General features: G+C 35.9%; 1 protein-coding gene across 1 annotated transcript; it reads right to left on the reverse strand.

Annotated features, from left to right (window-relative positions):
• Nucleotides 1-1,732: 1,732 nt before the first annotated feature.
• On the reverse strand, nt 1,733-21,031 carry LOC110369598 (carnosine N-methyltransferase). Its single transcript, XM_049843092.2, has 8 exons — nt 20,940-21,031; nt 18,029-18,326; nt 17,585-17,706; nt 14,236-14,386; nt 13,627-13,779; nt 11,355-11,506; nt 10,721-10,802; nt 1,733-9,776 (listed from the first exon to the last, which is right to left on the reverse strand). Exons 1-8 carry the CDS (start codon nt 21,026-21,028, stop codon nt 9,669-9,671), a joined length of 1,155 nt encoding a protein of 384 aa, XP_049699049.2. The 5' UTR covers nt 21,029-21,031; the 3' UTR covers nt 1,733-9,668.
• Between the last annotated feature and the right edge of the window lie 555 nt (nt 21,032-21,586).

Here is a 21,586-nt window from a genome sequence, read left to right on the forward strand (position 1 = left end):
TGCATCCATGTACACTGAAAATCAACCCCAACATAGTAGAGAAAAGCTATGCAGATGATGATGATTTTAGTTTTATTTAAGGCTTACAAACTAATCTAAGATCAGGATAAAAATGAAAAACGTGGATAACCAATAAAATCATTGTTTTTAATCTCTTTTGCTTAACAAATTAACAACAGTGCGTTTTATAGTGTACGATAATTTGGAACAAATACATACCAATTCCTTATTGCAAACGGCTTTACAATACACATATCTTTTACAAACTACTTGTAATAGTTTACATAGATTGGTTCAGAAAGTAAACTTAGAAAAAAACAAAATAATAATCCTTACTAATATTATAAATCGGAAAGTGAGTTTGTTTGTTTGTTTGTTTGTTTGTTTGTTTGTTTGTTTGTTTGTTTGTTCCGCTTTCACGCCGTAACTACTGAACCGATTGCTTTGAAATTTTGCAGACGTAAAGTTAAAAGTCCGGATTAAATAATAGGCTACTTTTTATCCCGAAAAAAATAGATATTCCCGAGGGAAAACAAAAAAATTGTTTGCTTGATGGATGGATTGTAGATGGCGCTGTGTGTCGTTTAAAACAAGGTAATATATTGCAAACGAATATAAACATGTAAATTTAGAAGCTAAATGATACGATAATGAATCCCCGAAAATGAGGAATTCCCGAGGGATGATGTACAATTTGTTTAATCGTCTAAACTGTTTTTTTTTTTACATCTACTTATATATTGCAAACGAATATGAACATATAAATTTAGAAGCTAAATGATACGATAATGAATCCTCGAAAATGAGGAATTCCCGAGGGATGACGTACAATTTGTTTTATCGTCTTAACTGTTTTTACATCTACTTATCCTGAAATAACTATAATTCAACGAATTACTAATTGGTATAAGTATTAGTTAAGTTATTTAGTTCTTGAGGTATGCGATAGATGGCGCTGGGTGTTTTTAAAACGTGGTAACGATGTGTTTTTAAAATACGTAAGAAGTGGAATGATAGCTTTTTAAAACGTGGTGACGTTGTTTTTTTTTAAGATACGTAAGAAGTGCAATGATATCTCGCGCTTTAACCTGTAGCTCATTGTTCAATCGCGAGCTTCCCGATAGCTCGATAGATGGCGATAAGGTTGATGGTGTTAAGGTTCGCCGCGAATTAGTCTTAACGTGTTTTGAAATCAGTGGGGCCCAGTAGCGCCAGGGCCAGCCGCGGCTGCGGGTTGTTCGAAAGAGGTACCGCGGCCCTGGTATATAAAAGGCCTAGGACGGAACACGACGATTTTAGTCAGTAAGAGTCGACACTCCCTCACCGCTGCTAACCCACAGCGGGAGGGGTGAACCGAATTCCACGCGGGCGAAGCCGCGGGCGGAAAGCTATCCTTACTAATATTATAAATCGGAAAGTGAGTTTGTTTGTTTGTTTGTTTGTTTGTTTGTTTGTTTGTTTGTTCCGCTTTCACGCCGTAACTACTGAACCGATTGCTTTGAAATTTTGCAGACGTAAAGTTAAAAGTCCGGATTAAATAATAGGCTACTTTTATCCCGAAAAATAGATATTCCCGAGGGAAAACAAAAATTGTTTGCTTGATGGATGGATTGTAGATGGCGCTGTGTGTCGTTTAAAACAAGGTAATATATTGCAAACGAATATAAACATGTAAATTTAGAAGCTAAATGATACGATAATGAATCCCCGAAAATGAGGAATTCCCGAGGGATGATGTACAATTTGTTTAATCGTCTAAACTGTTTTTTTTTTTACATCTACTTATATATTGCAAACGAATATGAACATATAAATTTAGAAGCTAAATGATACGATAATGAATCCTCGAAAATGAGGAATTCCCGAGGGATGACGTACAATTTGTTTTATCGTCTTAACTGTTTTTTTTACATCTACTTATCCTGAAATAACTATAATTCAACGAATTACTAATTGGTATAAGTATTAGTTAAGTTATTTAGTTCTTGAGGTATGCGATAGATGGCGCTGGGTGTTTTTAAAACGTGGTAACGATGTGTTTTTAAAATACGTAAGAAGTGGAATGATAGCTTTTTAAAACGTGGTGACGTTGTTTTTTTTTAAGATACGTAAGAAGTGCAATGATATCTCGCGCTTTAACCTGTAGCTCATTGTTCAATCGCGAGCTTCCCGATAGCTCGATAGATGGCGATAAGGTTGATGGTGTTAAGGTTCGCCGCGAATTAGTCTTAACGTGTTTTGAAATCAGTGGGGCCCAGTAGCGCCAGGGCCAGCCGCGGCTGCGGGTTGTTCGAAAGAGGTACCGCGGCCCTGGTATATAAAAGGCCTAGGACGGAACACGACGATTTTAGTCAGTAAGAGTCTGACACTCCCTCACCGCTGCTAACCCACAGCGGGAGGGGTGAACCGAATTCCACGCGGGCGAAGCCGCGGGCGGAAAGCTATCCTTACTAATATTATAAATCGGAAAGTGAGTTTGTTTGTTTGTTTGTTTGTTTGTTTGTTTGTTTGTTTGTTTGTTTGTTTGTTCCGCTTTCACGCCGTAACTACTGAACCGATTGCTTTGAAATTTTGCAGACGTAAAGTTAAAAGTCCGGATTAAATAATAGGCTACTTTTTATCCCGAAAAAAATAGATATTCCCGAGGGAAAACAAAAAAATTGTTTGCTTGATGGATGGATTGTAGATGGCGCTGTGTGTCGTTTAAAACAAGGTAATATATTGCAAACGAATATAAACATGTAAATTTAGAAGCTAAATGATACGATAATGAATCCCCGAAAATGAGGAATTCCCGAGGGATGATGTACAATTTGTTTAATCGTCTAAACTGTTTTTTTTTTTACATCTACTTATATATTGCAAACGAATATGAACATATAAATTTAGAAGCTAAATGATACGATAATGAATCCTCGAAAATGAGGAATTCCCGAGGGATGACGTACAATTTGTTTTATCGTCTTAACTGTTTTTTTTACATCTACTTATCCTGAAATAACTATAATTCAACGAATTACTAATTGGTATAAGTATTAGTTAAGTTATTTAGTTCTTGAGGTATGCGATAGATGGCGCTGGGTGTTTTTAAAACGTGGTAACGATGTGTTTTTAAAATACGTAAGAAGTGGAATGATAGCTTTTTAAAACGTGGTGACGTTGTTTTTTTTTAAGATACGTAAGAAGTGCAATGATATCTCGCGCTTTAACCTGTAGCTCATTGTTCAATCGCGAGCTTCCCGATAGCTCGATAGATGGCGATAAGGTTGATGGTGTTAAGGTTCGCCGCGAATTAGTCTTAACGTGTTTTGAAATCAGTGGGGCCCAGTAGCGCCAGGGCCAGCCGCGGCTGCGGGTTGTTCGAAAGAGGTACCGCGGCCCTGGTATATAAAAGGCCTAGGACGGAACACGACGATTTTAGTCAGTAAGAGTTGACACTCCCTCACCGCTGCTAACCCACAGCGGGAGGGGTGAACCGAATTCCACGCGGGCGAAGCCGCGGGCGGAAAGCTATCCTTACTAATATTATAAATCGGAAAGTGAGTTTGTTTGTTTGTTTGTTTGTTTGTTTGTTTGTTTGTTTGTTTGTTTGTTCCGCTTTCACGCCGTAACTACTGAACCGATTGCTTTGAAATTTTGCAGACGTAAAGTTAAAAGTCCGGATTAAATAATAGGCTACTTTTTATCCCGAAAAAAATAGATATTCCCGAGGGAAACAAAAATTGTTTGCTTGATGGATGGATTGTAGATGGCGCTGTGTGTCGTTTAAAACAAGGTAATATATTGCAAACGAATATAAACATGTAAATTTAGAAGCTAAATGATACGATAATGAATCCCCGAAAATGAGGAATTCCCGAGGGATGATGTACAATTTGTTTAATCGTCTAAACTGTTTTTTTTTTTACATCTACTTATATATTGCAAACGAATATGAACATATAAATTTAGAAGCTAAATGATACGATAATGAATCCTCGAAAATGAGGAATTCCCGAGGGATGACGTACAATTTGTTTTATCGTCTTAACTGTTTTTTTTACATCTACTTATCCTGAAATAACTATAATTCAACGAATTACTAATTGGTATAAGTATTAGTTAAGTTATTTAGTTCTTGAGGTATGCGATAGATGGCGCTGGGTGTTTTTAAAACGTGGTAACGATGTGTTTTTAAAATACGTAAGAAGTGGAATGATAGCTTTTTAAAACGTGGTGACGTTGTTTTTTTTTAAGATACGTAAGAAGTGCAATGATATCTCGCGCTTTAACCTGTAGCTCATTGTTCAATCGCGAGCTTCCCGATAGCTCGATAGATGGCGATAAGGTTGATGGTGTTAAGGTTCGCCGCGAATTAGTCTTAACGTGTTTTGAAATCAGTGGGGCCCAGTAGCGCCAGGGCCAGCCGCGGCTGCGGGTTGTTCGAAAGAGGTACCGCGGCCCTGGTATATAAAAGGCCTAGGACGGAACACGACGATTTTAGTCAGTAAGAGTCTGACACTCCCTCACCGCTGCTAACCCACAGCGGGAGGGGTGAACCGAATTCCACGCGGGCGAAGCCGCGGGCGGAAAGCTAGTATAAATATAATATAATGGTTTTATTAAGCTTCAAACTTCCAGAAAAATCAAACTACAAATTGGCATGATTTGTTCCAAATTATCCTACTACATATTACTATACCATGAAGTTGAAATCATCTCACAAGAGACAGAACTATTTTGGAAGCCCATCTCTTAAAAACAAATGGTTTTTAAACAATCATAATATACAGTCTGACCTTTTTGGTGCAGTTGACAGTTGCTGTTAGTTAGTACATGGTTAGTACAAAGGACGATTCTATTCTATTTTTCTTTATGGAAAATTGTCGATGCCATAAGGCAGATAGGTCAGGCGCCTTCTTGTAGGTCAAATACGTATGTTGGTCATGACCAAAACTATCCGTCACGAGTGAAGTAACGAGGCGTCTGGAGCCATTGATTCAACGATTTTTGGTATTTCGAAAAATGGACAAGTTCCAAAGAATGCGTTTAAGGACTGAGACAGTAACGTTTCTCGCCCCCGCAATGTAGTCATGACAAATAGACAAGTTTGGAGGAAGATGAAGAATTTCAACTTAGAGCGTGTTGGCTTAGTAGGACGACAATGAACGATATTTTTCCTTGAAAACGGACAACTGTCAACTGCACAAAATCTTCGGTACCCCTAACTTTTATTATACACGAGTCCTATTATACAAAATGTTTTTTTTTTAAACAAGCAACCAATAACTGAATTTAAATATTTAAATGATAATACTTTTTGCCCATTTTTTTTTTTTGATTAGGTACTTCTACTTTTGGGCATAATTTTAATACGCGAAATATAGATTTTTTTTTTCAGTTTACCACTCAATATGTCCTATAGTGTCGATCCTGTAGAAATATCGATACTACAGTACAAAATTGTAGTTAAAGCCAATCCTATATGCTCAAATTTTCTGACTCTTACTCCCACTATCTCTCTTTGACTCTAAGTATTTTATAGATGTCATATAAGCAGACATCACATACAGTATACAGGTTGTATTTTCAAAAAAGAAAACTTTGGGTTTTACAAGATAACAAATAAAAACATCAAAAATACAAAACATCTCAATTTTGTATTTTTTTTTTCAGTTTTAAAAAACTTTCTTAAAAAATACAGCCTGTATAATTTAAACACATGCGTTATGTCATGATACGAGTGATAACAAAAATCCTGACATTCGGATTTCGGTATACGTCTTACAACTTGTTAAAATATAATAATTATTAATGTAGATCAAAATGAAGATCATGGTGATTATTTCATCGTTTATTTTGTAATAATCTGCATTAACTATGAAAATCAATCATTCGACTAATTTTTTGAAGTGTGTGACTAATATTTGGTGCTAACTCAACAGACTATTTCAAATACAAAAAAAAAACTGTATATTTCGTGTTTATAACGATATTGGTGTTAACGAGTGAAGGAATAGTGAGTGCACCTGTGTCTGCGCAAATGCTTGTGCACTATAATATGTCCTGCGCAGCTAGCTCATCTCCTTACATGAGCCGATAATCGGCTAGGAGGACATCATCACTACCATTAGTGTTGGCAAAAATGCCAATATCGATAAATTACTATTCGTATCTAACAGTTGACTAGTAATTTATTTCATTTTTACACTGTCAAAAATATTTTTTGAATAAATTCTGCCAGAAAAAGTAGACTATTACAAAATAGACGATAAATACAGCATTATCACAAGTGTATACATTTAACACTAATCATCTTATTTTAAAATCTGGTTTTAAAAAATACTGGGTTTAATTTAAAACATCATCTTGAAGAAAGTTAATGGTTTAAATCTAGCTTAGTGCTAGACAGTACTTTTTAAAACCACTTCTTAAATAAGATTAGAAGACATTAGTTCAATTATAAAAGTGATGTTTCGAGCCTTGAAATAAACTTAGCTCAAACTATGTAGTGCATTTTTATGTCAGACTGGCTAGAAAATCCATATCAATATAGTTATCGGCACGAATCTTGAGCTCTGACCTTCACCTGCGCAGAAGTAATTTATTAGTTCCCTTTTGTGGTATGAAGTGAGGCGCGGGGGCGGGCTAAAGCGGTGATTGGCCCGCAGCGCATCGCGTCATAGCCGTCACTCGGGATTGGTTCTTTGCTAATAAATCACTTCTGCGCAGATGTAGGTCAGAGCTCAAGATTCGTGCCGATAACTTTTATACCTTTTTATATTAGCAAAAAGAAACTTTTTTTAATACTTTCTAGCTCCTCAAAAACAGAAATATTATATTCTTTTTTTTTTCTTCAAATTCCGCTTGTTCTAAAACTAAGTTAGTAAACAATGTAATATTATTATAAGCAATTATGACTATGTATCACTTATTAACGGACGAGTGTACGTTCCGGTTTACTCAGAAACTATATCGATATAAATATGAGAAAAAACTTATATTTTTATCGATACAAAATCGTATGAGCGTCGGCTCTTGTTATCTTTTTATAAGTATATTTACATCAACACATATGATGATGACCCAGATTAGTAAACTTAGAAAGTGCTGAAAAAGTATGAGGTTATTTTGATGTAAATATATTTATTGATAGGCCCTTAATCTCCTTATTTATTAGCAAAATCTATTATGTTTCAGTCGCTATCGCGTTTGGCGATTTTATTAAACAAATACTTGTGAGTCTCTAAAATGTATTTTTATTTCAAACTAGCTGACCCGGCGAACTTCATACCGCCTTTTCCTTATTCGCTCACCGTTTAGACCTTCCCTGGAGTACGATAAACATTTTAAAACCAAAATCAGCTCAATCGGCCCAGTCGTTCTCGAGTTTTAATCAGACTAACGAACAACAATTCATTTTTATCTACATAGATAGAAAAAAAACTTTAGTGATGTATGACGGAATAAACATTAACTATAATATTAAAAATGGGTACTTTTAAAAAACCAGTATAGATACGGTTATTCCGTACATTTCTTCATTTACGTGGAAGACTTAACCAACTTTATAAACAGTTTTTCTTTGTTTGTTTGTAACCCAAAAGGCTTTGAAACTACTGTACCGATTTGAAAAAATATTTCACTGTCCAGACAGTGAAATATTTTTTACATGTGTGTACAGGCCGGGGTGACATTATGATGAAGTTTTGACGTTTCCAGAGACTCACAAGAATTTAAAAACAAAAAAAAATACTTTGTGATAACATCTTAGGTACTAGTTCAATAAACAAAAAGTTACTTATTTACTGTAAATTATCATAAACATTATATACCTGTTGAAGCACGGATAAACATTGAATAGTTCTACGCTTTTTTTCTACTTATTTTTTTTTTAACAAAATCAAAATGCTGAAAATTCTGTAGCAGTTACTTTTCATTTATTATTGCAAGCACCGCAAAAAATTGTTCCATCAGATATATCTTTATTATTCATCTTTATAATATTTTTGTTATCACCAAACAAATTTTAGGTCTTCGAAACATTCCTATTCATAATTTTATATAGCGAAAAACAGCTAAACTTAGCCTTTAAAAAGAAATACTGATTATAATTTTAGAACTTAAGGCTCGTTTGCACCGACAACATAAACGTCCGTTTTTCTTAAAACAACAGTTTACTTTGAAAATTCATAGTAAAAGGTTGTTTACGAAAACTGACGTTTATGTTGTAAACTTGGGCCTCAGTGTCCATCCGTGGTCAACAGGTTGTGGGTACAAAATCTGTCATATTTACTGACCATTATATCATACTGTTATATCTTGTGAGAGATCTTTTTATAAACTTAGCTTCAAGCTGCCTAGCTTTGGAACAATGATATTATACTAGCTTGCAACCGCGGTTTTGCTCGCGTCAGAATAGCAAGCCAATATTTACGCCTATCAAACTATTTTATATCCTTTCAATGTTTGACTGAGAGGCATAAAGCCATAGCAATTCAATAGCTTAAGGCCCAAGTTTAAACTTAAATTTCCGTTTTTCCTAAAAACAACTGTTTACTTTGAAATTGTTGTTTTAAGAAAACTGACGTTTATTTTATCGCTGAACTTGGGCCTAAATAGACATTATATTGTCACATGCAAGCAATCACTCAGAAATGAAGAAATCTTTTTAAAAAGGAAGCCAATTATCGTTCAAAAACCCTAATTGAAAACCTCCTCTTTGGGAAGGAGGTTAAAAATACTAAATATCACTGTTCTAAGCCGACTAACATTTGAATTTAATGGTTTGGGAATACCTTTCTATTAACAATTAAACTTCCTAAATTATGTATCTGGATCAAACCAGATTCAATTTAATACTCGTATGTTTTAATTAAGTTCCACATATGATTACAAAAATACTGAATCAATTATTTTCAGTCTAAGTCGCTTATATGCCCCAAAAAATTCCGAAATGAGTACCTCTTTTTTTGGAAAGTCGGTTAAAAATAGGTTTAGCCCAAACCATTAAACTATTTGACCAAATACCTATGTATATAATAATAAATAACGTATATTATAGCTTTAATATGTACTACTTGACTAAATTTTAACGTATTGTATTTGTTACATCATAAAAGGTTTTGTGCTTTTTCGCAATACTCAGTGAGCCAATAATCGGTCAATAGTCGCGCAACTGTGGCGCAACAGTTGGGAAACTGTTGCGCAACAATCGCATGGACGACTGTATTTATTACATTCTTGCTTTTTATTACGTTCTACATATAAAAATGTTTATTTATTATTATTGTTACCTACACCTACTTTTCATCGACACCCATAAAAGGCTTTTAGTATAAAATCTACCTCGTAGCTTTTAAATTATTCGACAAACAATATTTTTACAGTAGTTTTAAAGTACACAGATGTCATTAGGAAAAAGGACCTTTATATTGTCTGTGAACTTCGGCCCAAATCACTCAAGTTTGCCAACTTTGTAAAAGCAAAGCTTATAGAACTGAATATTATTATATAATTTTTAAGTCTGTTTCTTTTTCCAATAAACAAACGAACTTTAAGACTCGCTAAGAAACATCAAATGTCGTATATTTATTACCAAAAATTACTAAATATTCAAACATAGCCTTACAAGATGTCAATGAAAATAGGTAGTATATCATAATAAATAAGGTCTGCTACATACAGGGCTACATGCAATAAGGTTTGCGGCACACGAAGAACACAGAGTCGTACTCGTGTTGCATCATAGAGTGAGGGTTTTGGGCGTATTTCGTTTTTACGCCCGTTTGTTCTTTCTGTGGACAAAATGTAAATAATATTAATATTTTTAGTCTCACTTTGGTAATTGCAGTCGCAAAAACTAATATATGAACTGAAAATATGTGTTAAGAAAAAAATACAAACATCCGAATTGAAGAATTGAACCTCCTCGTTTTTGCGAAGTCGGTTAAAATAATCGACGTCTTATCTATACTAATATAATAAAAAGTATATATTTTTATTGTTTGTACCCTAAAGGCTCCGAACAGACTGAACCGATTTTAAAAATACTTTCACTGTTGGGAAACTACAATCTCCCCTATATTTATAGGCTATATTTTATCCGCATGCCGTGGGAACCTCTGCACGAACCCGGATAAAAAGTAGCCTATAGCTTTCCTCGATTAATGGGCTATCTAACACTCAAAGACTCAAATTTTTCAAATCGGTCCAGTAGTTTTTGAGATTAGCACGTTCAAACACAAATAAACAAACAAACTCTTCAGCTTTATAATATTAGTATAGATTTAGCCTCCAGTAATCAGAAACAAACGTCTGTCATTGAACATCCTTGGCAGTCGTTACGGGTAGTCAGAAGCCAGTAAGTCTGACACCAGTCTAACCAAGGGGTATTGGGTTGCCCGGGTAACTGGGTTGAGGAGGTCAGATAGGCAGTCGCTCCTTGTAAAGCACTGGTACTCAGCTGCATACGGTTAGACTGGAAGCCGACCCCAACATAGTTTGGGAAAAAGGCTCGGAGGATGAATCAGAAACAAACTGAGCGGGTAAGTCATGAATATTTAATATCTAGCGCGTCGCGCGCCGCCTGCGTGCTGCTTGCGTGCGGCGCTTAGGCCAGATGTGGACGCACCCAAAAACGCGGGTGAAAGAAAGGCAGTGGCTACTTCAACTATTTAATAAGCGTTTTTCAATCAAAGGACTAGCTGTTTGATTAAATTAAATTAATAGTTTTACTCACCAATATATCAAATCCTATATCTCTAATTATCTCCAATAGTATGTCGTATGGTGGCTCAATACTGTTTTCCGTTGGCATGTCACTGAAACGCACATACATACATATTAGTATCATTTTCTACATAATAATAGTAAATAGTAGTTTTATTTTAACATTGTCATTCAAATTCGGAACTTATATATAAAAATTAATTGATGTTCGTTAGTCCCACTAAAACTCGAGAATGGCTGGACCGATTTGGGTTATTTTTTAAATCTTCGTAGAGGTCCAGGGAAGGTTTAAACGATACGAAGTTCGCGGGGTCAGCTAGTGCGAATATAAATAAGACAGAAATTATATTAAAGTACACTGGCAGCCGGCCACAACATAGATGGGAAAAGGTGAGCCTTTTAAACAGAAATATTCCTATACTTTTTTCACATTATTGTAGGATTTTTTTAATAAATCTAAAATTATAGAAAGCTAGTGTATATATTTAAAAAAATCTTTGACACAAGTTGACACTTTTGACATACAAAAAAACGTGACAGAGAAGACTGTTAAAGTCCAGTAGAGTATTTTACTTAAAAAACATCACTACATATTTTTAGTCTTATTCTTACTCATATATTAATATATAAGTTGTTCTATTTACCTATAATGATATAACAGAGGCCCCAAATTAATCCAGTACCCGCCGGGCTGCAGTATCATGTATATTCTCTCTATAAACTCTATGACGTTAGGTGCGCAGTCTATGAAGAAACAAGTCGCCACGCACGACCATTCATCTGCTTCTGTGTACACCTGGAAATTATAGAAAAAATAATAAATAAATATCGTGACACCTACACACGGTCGATTAGCCCCTTGGCAAGCTATTTATTAGCTTAACATACTATACATATACACGTATCAATAAGTACATATTATACCAAGACCATAGTCAACACACATGCTCATCAAACAAATGCTGACTGTACCAGGAATCGAACCCAGGACTCTTATCCATATGCATGAGGACGGGAGGGTGAGGTCCTTGCTGCGAGTGTATACATATGCATGAGAGTAGGATTAAATCCTGTATCTAAGTCTCGATTTATTGTCAATGAACACTAAACCTTCTCTAAGATTTAATAATATGATTGTAATAAAATAACTCACTTTAAGAAAGTCCCCGGCCGTCATAGAGAAGTTATGATTGGGCCTGTTGCCTGACGGACATACGTCTGGGAACCGTGCTGATATTAGTTGATATTAAGTTATATTATAATATTATAGTAATAAAATAACTCACTTTAAGAAAGTCCCCGGCCGTCATAGAGAAGTTATGATTGGGCCTGTTGCCTGACGGACAGACATCGGGGAACCGTGCTGATATTAGTTGATATTAAGTTATATTATAGTATTATTGTAATAAAATAACTTACTTTCAGAAAGTCCCCGGCCGTCATAGAGAAGTTATGATTGGGCCTGTTGCCTGACGGACAGACGTCGGGGAACCGCGCTGATATTAGCTGATATTAAGTTATATTATAAATGTATGTCTCTTCCAGACCTCGGGACTATAGAGTCCCGGATTTTTGGGAGGCGAACGTGGGGCCGAAGCCAACACGCTGAAGCCCTTTTGAGACAACTTTAATGAAATGGTGACACAAAACCGACGATTATCCCTGTATACACTATAGAAATGTACCCAAGGACAATCCCCGGTTCTGTGCTAAACTATTGCTAACTATGGATGAAAACTACTTGGGCTATTGTGATGGGATGCTAATGGACTAGGAATGGGGAAACTACGGGAACTATGGCACCTGCCGATGACAATGTATTAAATACATGTTAAAATGGCAGGTGGAGACTCGCCAACTCACTTACTGGGCCCCCGGGAACCAGTCACTGAAAAGCAACAAGAGGGCAACAGGGACATGAGCGGCTGAGAAGGGTGAGGATACCTCGGCGGACTTTAAACGCAGATCACGCGCTCCCTGTGGGTCCAGCATCACCGGCCCACTCGCCACTTACCACGAGGCACCTACCCTCCGAGCAGGACTAACCTTGCTCTAGCGACTCCACTCTGACCGGCCGGTGAAGGCAAGCCAAGTGGCGGGAGACCTATCCCCCGTCATGCTTCACTCCGGCACGCCGGAGATGGGGGACAGTATACTCTCCCTGGAGCACTCGGATATATAGCCCCGCGGGGTCGCTACTCCCCGTCATCCGCCTCAGATGCCCTGCGGGGCCTATTAAGTTATATTATAATATTATTGTAATAAAATAACTCACTTTAAGAAAGTCCCCGGCCGTCATAGAGAAGTTATGATTGGGCCTGTTGCCTGACGGACAGACGTCGGGGAATCGTGCTGATATTAGTTGATATTAAGTTATAATATTATTGTAATAAAATAACTCACTTTAAGAAAGTCCCCGGCCGTCATAGAGAAGTTATGATTGGGCCTGTTGCCTGACGGACAGACGTCGGGGAATCGTGCTGATATTAGTTGATATTAAGTTATAATATTATTGTAATAAAATAACTCACTTTAAGAAAGTCCCCGGCCGTCATAGAGAAGTTATGATTGGGCCTGTTGCCTGACGGACAGACATCGGGGAACCGTGCTGATATTAGTTGATATTAAGTTATATTATAGTATTATTGTAATAAAATAACTTACTTTCAGAAAGTCCCCGGCCGTCATAGAGAAGTTATGATTGGGCCTGTTGCCTGACATACGTCACTGATATTAGTTGATATTAAGTTATATTATAATATTATTGTAATAAAATAACTCACTTTAAGAAAGTCCCCGGCCGTCATAGAGAAGTTATGATTGGGCCTGTTGCCTGACGGACAGACGTCGGGGAATCGTGCTGATATTAGTTGATATTAAGTTATAATATAATATTATAGTAATAAAATAACTCACTTTAAGAAAGTCCCCGGCCGTCATAGAGAAGTTATGATTGGGCCTGTTGCCTGACGGACAGACATCTGGGAACCGTGCTGATATTAGTTGATGTTCGCAGGTAATGTTGTTCACGTATTGATGTACCCAAGGGTGGACTGTGTATTTGTTTATCTGTAATAAAAAATTAAGGTTATATGAGACAAGGTTCTACATTTATACAGGCATATTACAACTCAGTTATTAACATTCCATGACTACACTTGGTGTTTTTTCTATGTTGAGATCAGCTTCCAGTCTAATCGGATGCAGCTGAGTACCAGTGAGCCACATGGAGCGACTTCCTAACGGACCTCCTCAACCTGGCAACCCAATTGTCTGGCCTCTGATTACTTATAACGAATGCCAAAGACGTTGCTAAATGGAGCAAAAAAGATGACTTTGTAGGTATATAAAATGAACAGTCTCTTTCACACTTCTAATTTTTCAATCGAGTTTTTCCTCAAAATCAGCGTTTAGCACATTTTTTTTTTCGGGGTTTTTGTCAGAAAAAGACTGACACGGGAGAGAGACAAAGATCCCGACGAACTGAGAAGCTCCTTCATTTTGGGGTGTCAGTTACCCACTCACCTCGGTACACCTGTTGAGTATAAAGTTGCTGGCGAACAGCATGAAGAGCGAGAACTCGTTGCCCTGGCACGTGTAGCCCCGCGCCGCCACCTCCCACGCCAGCCGGCCTAGGCCTGCGCCCGGGACCAGCACCCGGACTTGGGTGCGGTCACTGGAAATTAAAAATAAAATATGTAAGTATCATAAAAATGGTTCGAAAATACGATGAAGTGCTTTGAAAAAAGGTGGGTAGGTAGTCCCTTTGCGAATTTGGATGAAATTGTCTACGCTTTAGAATGTTTTTAGGAAGGCAGAGAGCAGTGGCGTAGCGTGGGTATCTGCCGCCCGGGGCAGTTGTCGATTTTGCCGCCCCTTCCCGTGTATTTTTTTTAACAAGTGTTACTGGCCATTTGTCATTTTTAACCGACTTCAAAAAATAGTTATTTGTTATACAAGAGTGCAAAGTTGGTTTTTAACCGCGGGCTCAATTTTGATGACCGAGCAAGCGAAGGATTCTAAAATTGAAACACGAGCGTAGCGAGTGTTTCAATAATTAGAATCCTGAGCGATAGCGAGGGAATCAAAAGCACAAGGTGAAAAATCTTGCACTCGAGTGCAACACGTAACTTTTCATCCCACCTCATCGAGGAAATTTAAAAACAAAATGGCGCGCACATATGAGTATCAAATTAAAAAGAAGTACCTATTAAAGTTCATTTATTTGAAAACTGAGTTTTAAATTAAACGAGGTCAAAAATCTATGTAAAAACAATAATAAAAAATACTTAATTATTTGAATAATTATTTTAAGCAGTATTTTATTTGTTGAATATTGTATTTGTTTGAAAAGTCTTATCAAGATTGTCACAAATGGAGTATTGCACACGATATTCTAAATTCAAACCACTTTGCCGCTCTAGAGGATAAAAACGGCTTTTACGCTCAGATATCAAAGGGTAAAACTACTCTTTCCGAGATGGTGGGATGAAAAGGTTTTTTTTTTGTATCGATGTTAAAAATCGACAAATGACTAAAAACCGTCGTGTTCCGTCGAAGGCCTTTTATGTTCCAGAGCCGCGGTAACTCTCTCGAACAACCCGCAGCCCCGGCAGAAGGGGGAGGTTCTCAAGTAGACTTTTTTTTATATCCTTGTTACATGAATTCTTGAAGGTCAAGTTCCAAATGCGCGAGCGAAGCGAGCGCGAAATTTTTATCGGACTGAAACCAAATATTACGTAAAATTTCGCCCAAACGTACTTAACTTTTTGTTTGTTGACGGATCCAAAAATAAGGGCATATCGCTTTTGAATACGCGAGCGAAGCGAGCGCGAAATTTTTATCGGACTTAAACCAAAAATTACGTAAAATTTAGCCCAAACGTACCTACTTAACGTTTTGTTTGTTGACAAATGCAAAAATAAGGGCCATAATTTAGTATCTGAATACGCGAGCGCAGCGAGCGCGAAATTTTTATCGGACTTAAACCAAAAATTACGTAAAATTTAGCCCAAACGTACCTACTTAACGTTTTGTTTGTTGACAAATGCAAAAATAAGGGCCATAATTTAGTATCTGAATACGCGAGCGCAGCGAGCGCGAAATTTTTATCGGACTTAAACCAAATATTACGTAAAATTTAGTCCAAACGTACTTAACTTTTTGTTTGTTGACAAATGCTAAATTAAGAGCACACAGTTTCTGAATACGCGAGCGAAGGGAGCGCGAAATTTTAATTATTTTTATTTAAGACTCAAAACCAAAATTACGTAAAATGTAGTGTCACGCGTGTTTTAAGTACCTGACAATAATTAATTTTAAGTTTAACAAGTTTCAACTTTCTTGTTTAATGTTTTGTTATTGTTAGACAGTTATAAGTAGTTGCGAACAAATTTTATTTAATTGGGTAAATTTTGCCGCCCCCTAAAAGCTGCCGCCCGGGGAATTTGCCCCCCCCTGCCCCCCCCACGCTACGCCACTGGCAGAGAGGCAAATAGTAATATTACAAACGGGCTTAGTGAGAATCCAACTTCCGTACCGTATTTCTATACTAATATTATAAAGAGGAAAACTTTGTTTGTTTGTTTGATTGTAATGGATAAACTCAAAAACTACTGGACCGATTTTAAATATTCTTTATTAGAAAGCTATATTATCTGCGAGTAACATATATAGGCTATATTTTATAACGGTACGGGCAGTAGCTCCCACATCCCTAAAAAGATGTATTTTGCTTCTTTTTATGCGCAGTAATCTCAGAAAGTAATGAACAGATTAAAAAAATATTAGGGGTTAAAGTATGAAATTGCCGTTTTATTCTAGTAGGTTTTTGAATTGCCATAGAGTCTTCATGGTTTGAGGTTTTCGAATGGAACTTTTTTCACGTGGTTTCTGTGATGTTCTTCTTTAAAAATGTGAAACATTTGATTATCGATGTTCAATTGTTTTGTTATTCAACTTAAACAAGAAAGATGGATACTGCGAAAATTTGAGTAATTTTTGAATATGAGTTCCGACGCGGGATTGAACGGCAGAAACAGCCCGCAATATCAATGCTGCATTTGAAGAGGTGTCTGCTAAAGAACGCGCCGTGCGATTTTGGATTAAACGCTTTCGTGGTGGAAACTTCGACTTGAAGAACGAGCCATGAGAAAGACCGCCTGACAGGTGATTAACGAGAAATTAAGAGAGACGGTGAACGCCGATCCTAGTCAAACTACCCAGATACCCAGCCGAACACCGAATAATGTTGAAAAAATTAGCAGTAAAACAGCCACGACTCATGAATCGACCTTCACCGCTATTGCTCCATGACAACGCGAGGCCTCATACAGCAAAATAAACCGTTTTAACTCTTCAGGAACTGCAGTTGGAAACTATTCGTCTTCCTCCATATTCGCCAGACCTTGCTCTAACGGACGACCATTTTTTTTGTGATTTGGACAATTATCTACGTCACAAGAAGTTTCTTCCCAGGAGGCAGAACAAAATTCTTTCACACTGTTTGTGCAGTCTAGATCCTCAGAGTTCTATCGTAAAGGCATAAATGACCTTCTTATTAGATGACCGCAATGTATAGATAATAATGGCAACTATTTTGATTAAATAAGTTTGTTAAAAATTTTTAAAAAATACAATTTAGGTTTTCAGTACAAATCGGCAATTTCATACTTTAACCCCTATTATTTCATCGTAAGATAGCCCATTTATTGGCTCTGAAATCATTCCCAACATTTACCAAGTAAATAAAACATTAATACTTATTTAAATTTAAAAAGCTAGTCTTTCTCCTGCCGTTCCCAATTTTATTTGGGGTCGGCGCAATATATCATTCTCTTATATTCAATTTAAAAGCTAGTATGGTATATTATACCTGTATTCATCCAATGAGAACCGTTCCTCCATTTCGTCTAGTATAGGCTTGTAACACTGTTCTCTCTCTGCAGCACCCATATCGCTCCAATCGCGAACTATGTTTTTTAAAACTGATTGTACCTGAAAATTATGAATAAATATTTATTACTTTGTACATAATTTTTTATATACATGTATGTATTTTTTATATACATCGTTTTCTTTACCCTAGAGGCTCAGAAAATTATTTGAAAAATTCTTTCATTATTGAAACATACATAGGGTAACATAGGTTTTAAGTTAGCTAAGTAAAGGCAGAAGTACCCCTGAGGACGCGAGTAAAACAGCAATTATTGAAGAAACTAGACCAAAATTCTACATAGTATAGACAGATCCCAAGATTCTCATTTTTTAAGCCCATAAACAATTTTATTTTTTTAATAAACTCATAAAAAATTCTCACCTTCTCCACATCATGTTGCATTTTATGTTGTTTCTGCGACGCAATTTCACAATTATTATAATTACACCCAAAACTCTCCGTGCCATTTGTCCCAGAAGAATCTGTGACAGTGTGGTCAACGTTTTCAAACATAGTGTCAACGTCTTTTATAATTAGGTGAACCACACTATTGTTTATATCGAGACATTTCTTGAATTTCGCGAGATAAGTCTTGTATTTTTCTAGTCGACGCTGATGATTTTGTGGTAGAATTGATATTATTTTCTCTGATTTGTGTATTCTGTCTAAGCTGCATAATCTGAAATAAATGAATGGTCAAATTAGATGCATGGTATCTATGTATACTAATATTATAAAGCTGAAAAGTTTGCTTAAAAGTATTAATCTCGGGAACTACTAGTCCGATTATAAAAATATTGCGATAATTAATGATAGATAGCTCACTCATCGAGGAAGGTTTTTTTTTATTCAGGGAGGCAGATGAAACCGCGGGATGAAGTGCATATTTAAGAATGTATACATCTTGATTGCATGGTCACCAGAGACTGTAATTTCGACACAACGAGAATTTTTCCGAAGCCGAATCGAAAATAAAATTATAAGGGCCAAGTTTCTTTCCTTTTGAGGTGTGGAACTCTAATTAATATGGACTTTATAATTTACTTACTTAGCATTTAAATGAGAATCAGCCCTGATAACTACTCATACAAAATTAATTATCCACACCCCCTATTACATCTAATTATACAGCTAAACCTGCATAAACAGAAAAGAACAACAACATAGTATATACCCTACAAAACATGACGCGCTATACATAATTATAGTTCGCCTTAAACGGCCGGCACGTGTAACCGAACACAAGGAAAAAATATGATTCAGTAATCTCATTATACAAAGTCATTTGATTCACCGAGTGTTGTGGCGATGTGTATATGTTTGGACAGAAGGTTAACTATTGTTAATGGTATCACTATTACTCATTAATTACATTCAAATTACTTAATACTTTAAACTTTACGTGATTCATAGGTTTCAATACCCAAAGGGTAAAATGGGAAAACTACTTCCAAGACTTTGTTGTTATTTTATTCTAATCTTTAGACTAGTTTTAGTTTTTAGACAAGTTCATCGAACATTTGAAGCTGATGTATTATTTTTCTAAAATTAGTCCATGATTTCAGCAAACGGAAAAGGGGGGATCAGGGTTTCTGCATATTGGTGATTTTGTATCGCTGTGGCAGCAGTATGCACACATATTTCTTTTTAAAAAAAACCTTAAAAAATAGCTGATTCGGCTGCTTAATTCTTGCAGATTACAGCCTTATACAGTTTCATCAATTAATCCACTATATAGTTACCGGCACGGATATTGGGCTCTCGGTGGAAGAGTAGGGATTGCTTTGCGCACTGTACACATTAGGCAATAAACCAATAAATCGCTTCTGTGCAGGTGAATGTCAGGGCTCAATATCCGTGCCGATAACTATACTAGCAACCTATATTATACTGATCTATTTAGCAGTAGGTTCCTCAAAACATGTGTCACGAGCCCTTGACTCATACAACCTCTGTAAGCTGTCTTTTGCAGATCATTTTCTATTGTATATTTTCATTATTACCACACAATGACGAACACCACCTGTTGCCAATTTACGTCATAATTTTAAAACCGTTAGTAATAAATATAACTTTTACTTCAATACAATGTAAATGACGAATATGAGTGATATGTTGCATCAGCCATTGTAGTTTTTGATTAGTTATTCAATTTAGATAAATTGACCATAAATGTATTCTATTTTATTATCATTTGATGGCAAATGTATACCCAAAAAGATATACATGAGACACAATTGATTTTCTATTGTTTTATAATTAGCGATAAACAAGGAGTTAAAAGGTTCTCACTCTATGGCAATTAAATAATTATGTTCATAGACTTTTGTGACTTTCTTGTAGGTAGGTAGACTTAATTAAGATGTAAAAAAAACAGTCACATAAAATATAGTCTACCTATTTGCATCATCATCAGCCTATCGCAGTCCACTGCTGGACATAGGCCTCTCCAAGTGCACGCCACTGAGATTGATTTTCGGCTTCTCGCAACCTATTTACAATATTTATGTAAACTAAAATCTTACATTCTTTAATGTTTGAGAATCATCTAGTACTATGGGATGCTAAAACGTTTTGTAGGGACCACTTCTTATTAACTCTATGAAGATCTGCCATTTAAAATAAATTTTATAAACAATTAAATCAACATAAGACAGGTATACAGGCAGTTTTAATATGAAAACAAAAATCTATCACTAAATGTTATGTAAGTTTTGTGAAAAAAAGGACTCGATTTAAGGTAGGTACTTTAAAAAAATGTGTTAATTACTATCTGATTAGCATCCTTTTTTTAGTATCTTCTTGTAAATTGAATGTTGTTTTCATTTTGTATTTTTCATACTTGTAGTACTTATATACCTATCAATAATTTAGTTGGTTCATATCACAAAATACATATTATGTGTATTTCATTCTATTTTAAGCTGCACACAACTATTAAACTATTTCGGGATGCATATTAATTTTATTGTGTTTCAAATTAAACTTGTTACAGGACTAAAATAACTATTTACAATAATAAATATTAAACACACATACAGCAGTCGAAATTCCCGCCCTTATAGCCCTGTGGCATAGAGACTACTCTATTGCAAAGAGGATATAAACAAAGGAGTTTTGGTTTCTATCTAAATAGGTTAATTAGATCGTACGATTTGCTCAAACAAAGAAGTTGTTGCTACCCAGAACTTAAACTTTGTTTCACGCCTCAAACTATTTATAGATCCATCTCAATCTACTTCTATGGGCCAAAAAGGCGTATTGTACGTGTATAAATTGATTAAATACTTACTTATAATATTTGAAAGCGGTGACAACGGCGCGAAAGTGCTCTCGCTCTTTTGCCTCATCAATTTCGTCCGCCGCTGAAGTAGAAGACATTTTTGCAGTTTATTTAGCACGCACAACTCTTATATTAATAGATAGTTTAAAATGGAAGCACAAATTCGTTAGGAATTTACGGAATTCGTATATTTTTTTGTTAATTTCAACAGCGACCAAGCCTTTCGAACGGAACGAATGACGGAAGATGGACAGATTGAGATTATAGTGATGAGACATCGACATGCGCAGTCATCCGAATGCAAAAGCTGTCAATCAATCATGTAATCGATTCTTTTTTACAACAATCCTGTTAGCAAACGTTATTCCAAGTAGATGATTGTAATATTCTTATACGCCATTTGAATTGACGGATTATTGGTTTAATAATTAAGAATGTTTTTCACATAATATAGCGGTTCAGCCGTTATTGCAAGATTTACATTTAAGGTTTTAAGAATTTATTTACAAAGCAATATTGAGTCTCACTGATCACTCTATGAAAACTAACCAAAGCTCGACACTAAATAACACTATATGCTTGTCAAAAATGTTTAAAAATCACTTCCAATGAGAATCGAATAAGAATCGATTTAAAATTTTAATTAAATCACACTA

This window comes from Helicoverpa armigera, chromosome 27, assembly GCF_030705265.1.
Source record: "Helicoverpa armigera isolate CAAS_96S chromosome 27, ASM3070526v1, whole genome shotgun sequence".
In the NCBI taxonomy this organism is placed as follows: Eukaryota; Metazoa; Arthropoda; class Insecta; order Lepidoptera; family Noctuidae; genus Helicoverpa; species Helicoverpa armigera.

Bases quoted from the DNA above. Each gene is read 5' to 3' on its own strand.
- LOC110369598 (XM_049843092.2), bottom strand. From the start codon at position 21,028: ATGTCTTCTACTTCAGCGGCGGACGAAATTGATGAGGCAAAAGAGCGA. The intron at 18,327-20,939 runs GTAAGTATTTAA...CATTTATTTCAG, and splicing joins ACCGCTTTCAAATATTATAA to ATTATGCAGCTTAGACAGAA. The intron at 17,707-18,028 runs GTGAGAATTTTT...CATAATTTTCAG, and splicing joins TGCAACATGATGTGGAGAAG to GTACAATCAGTTTTAAAAAA.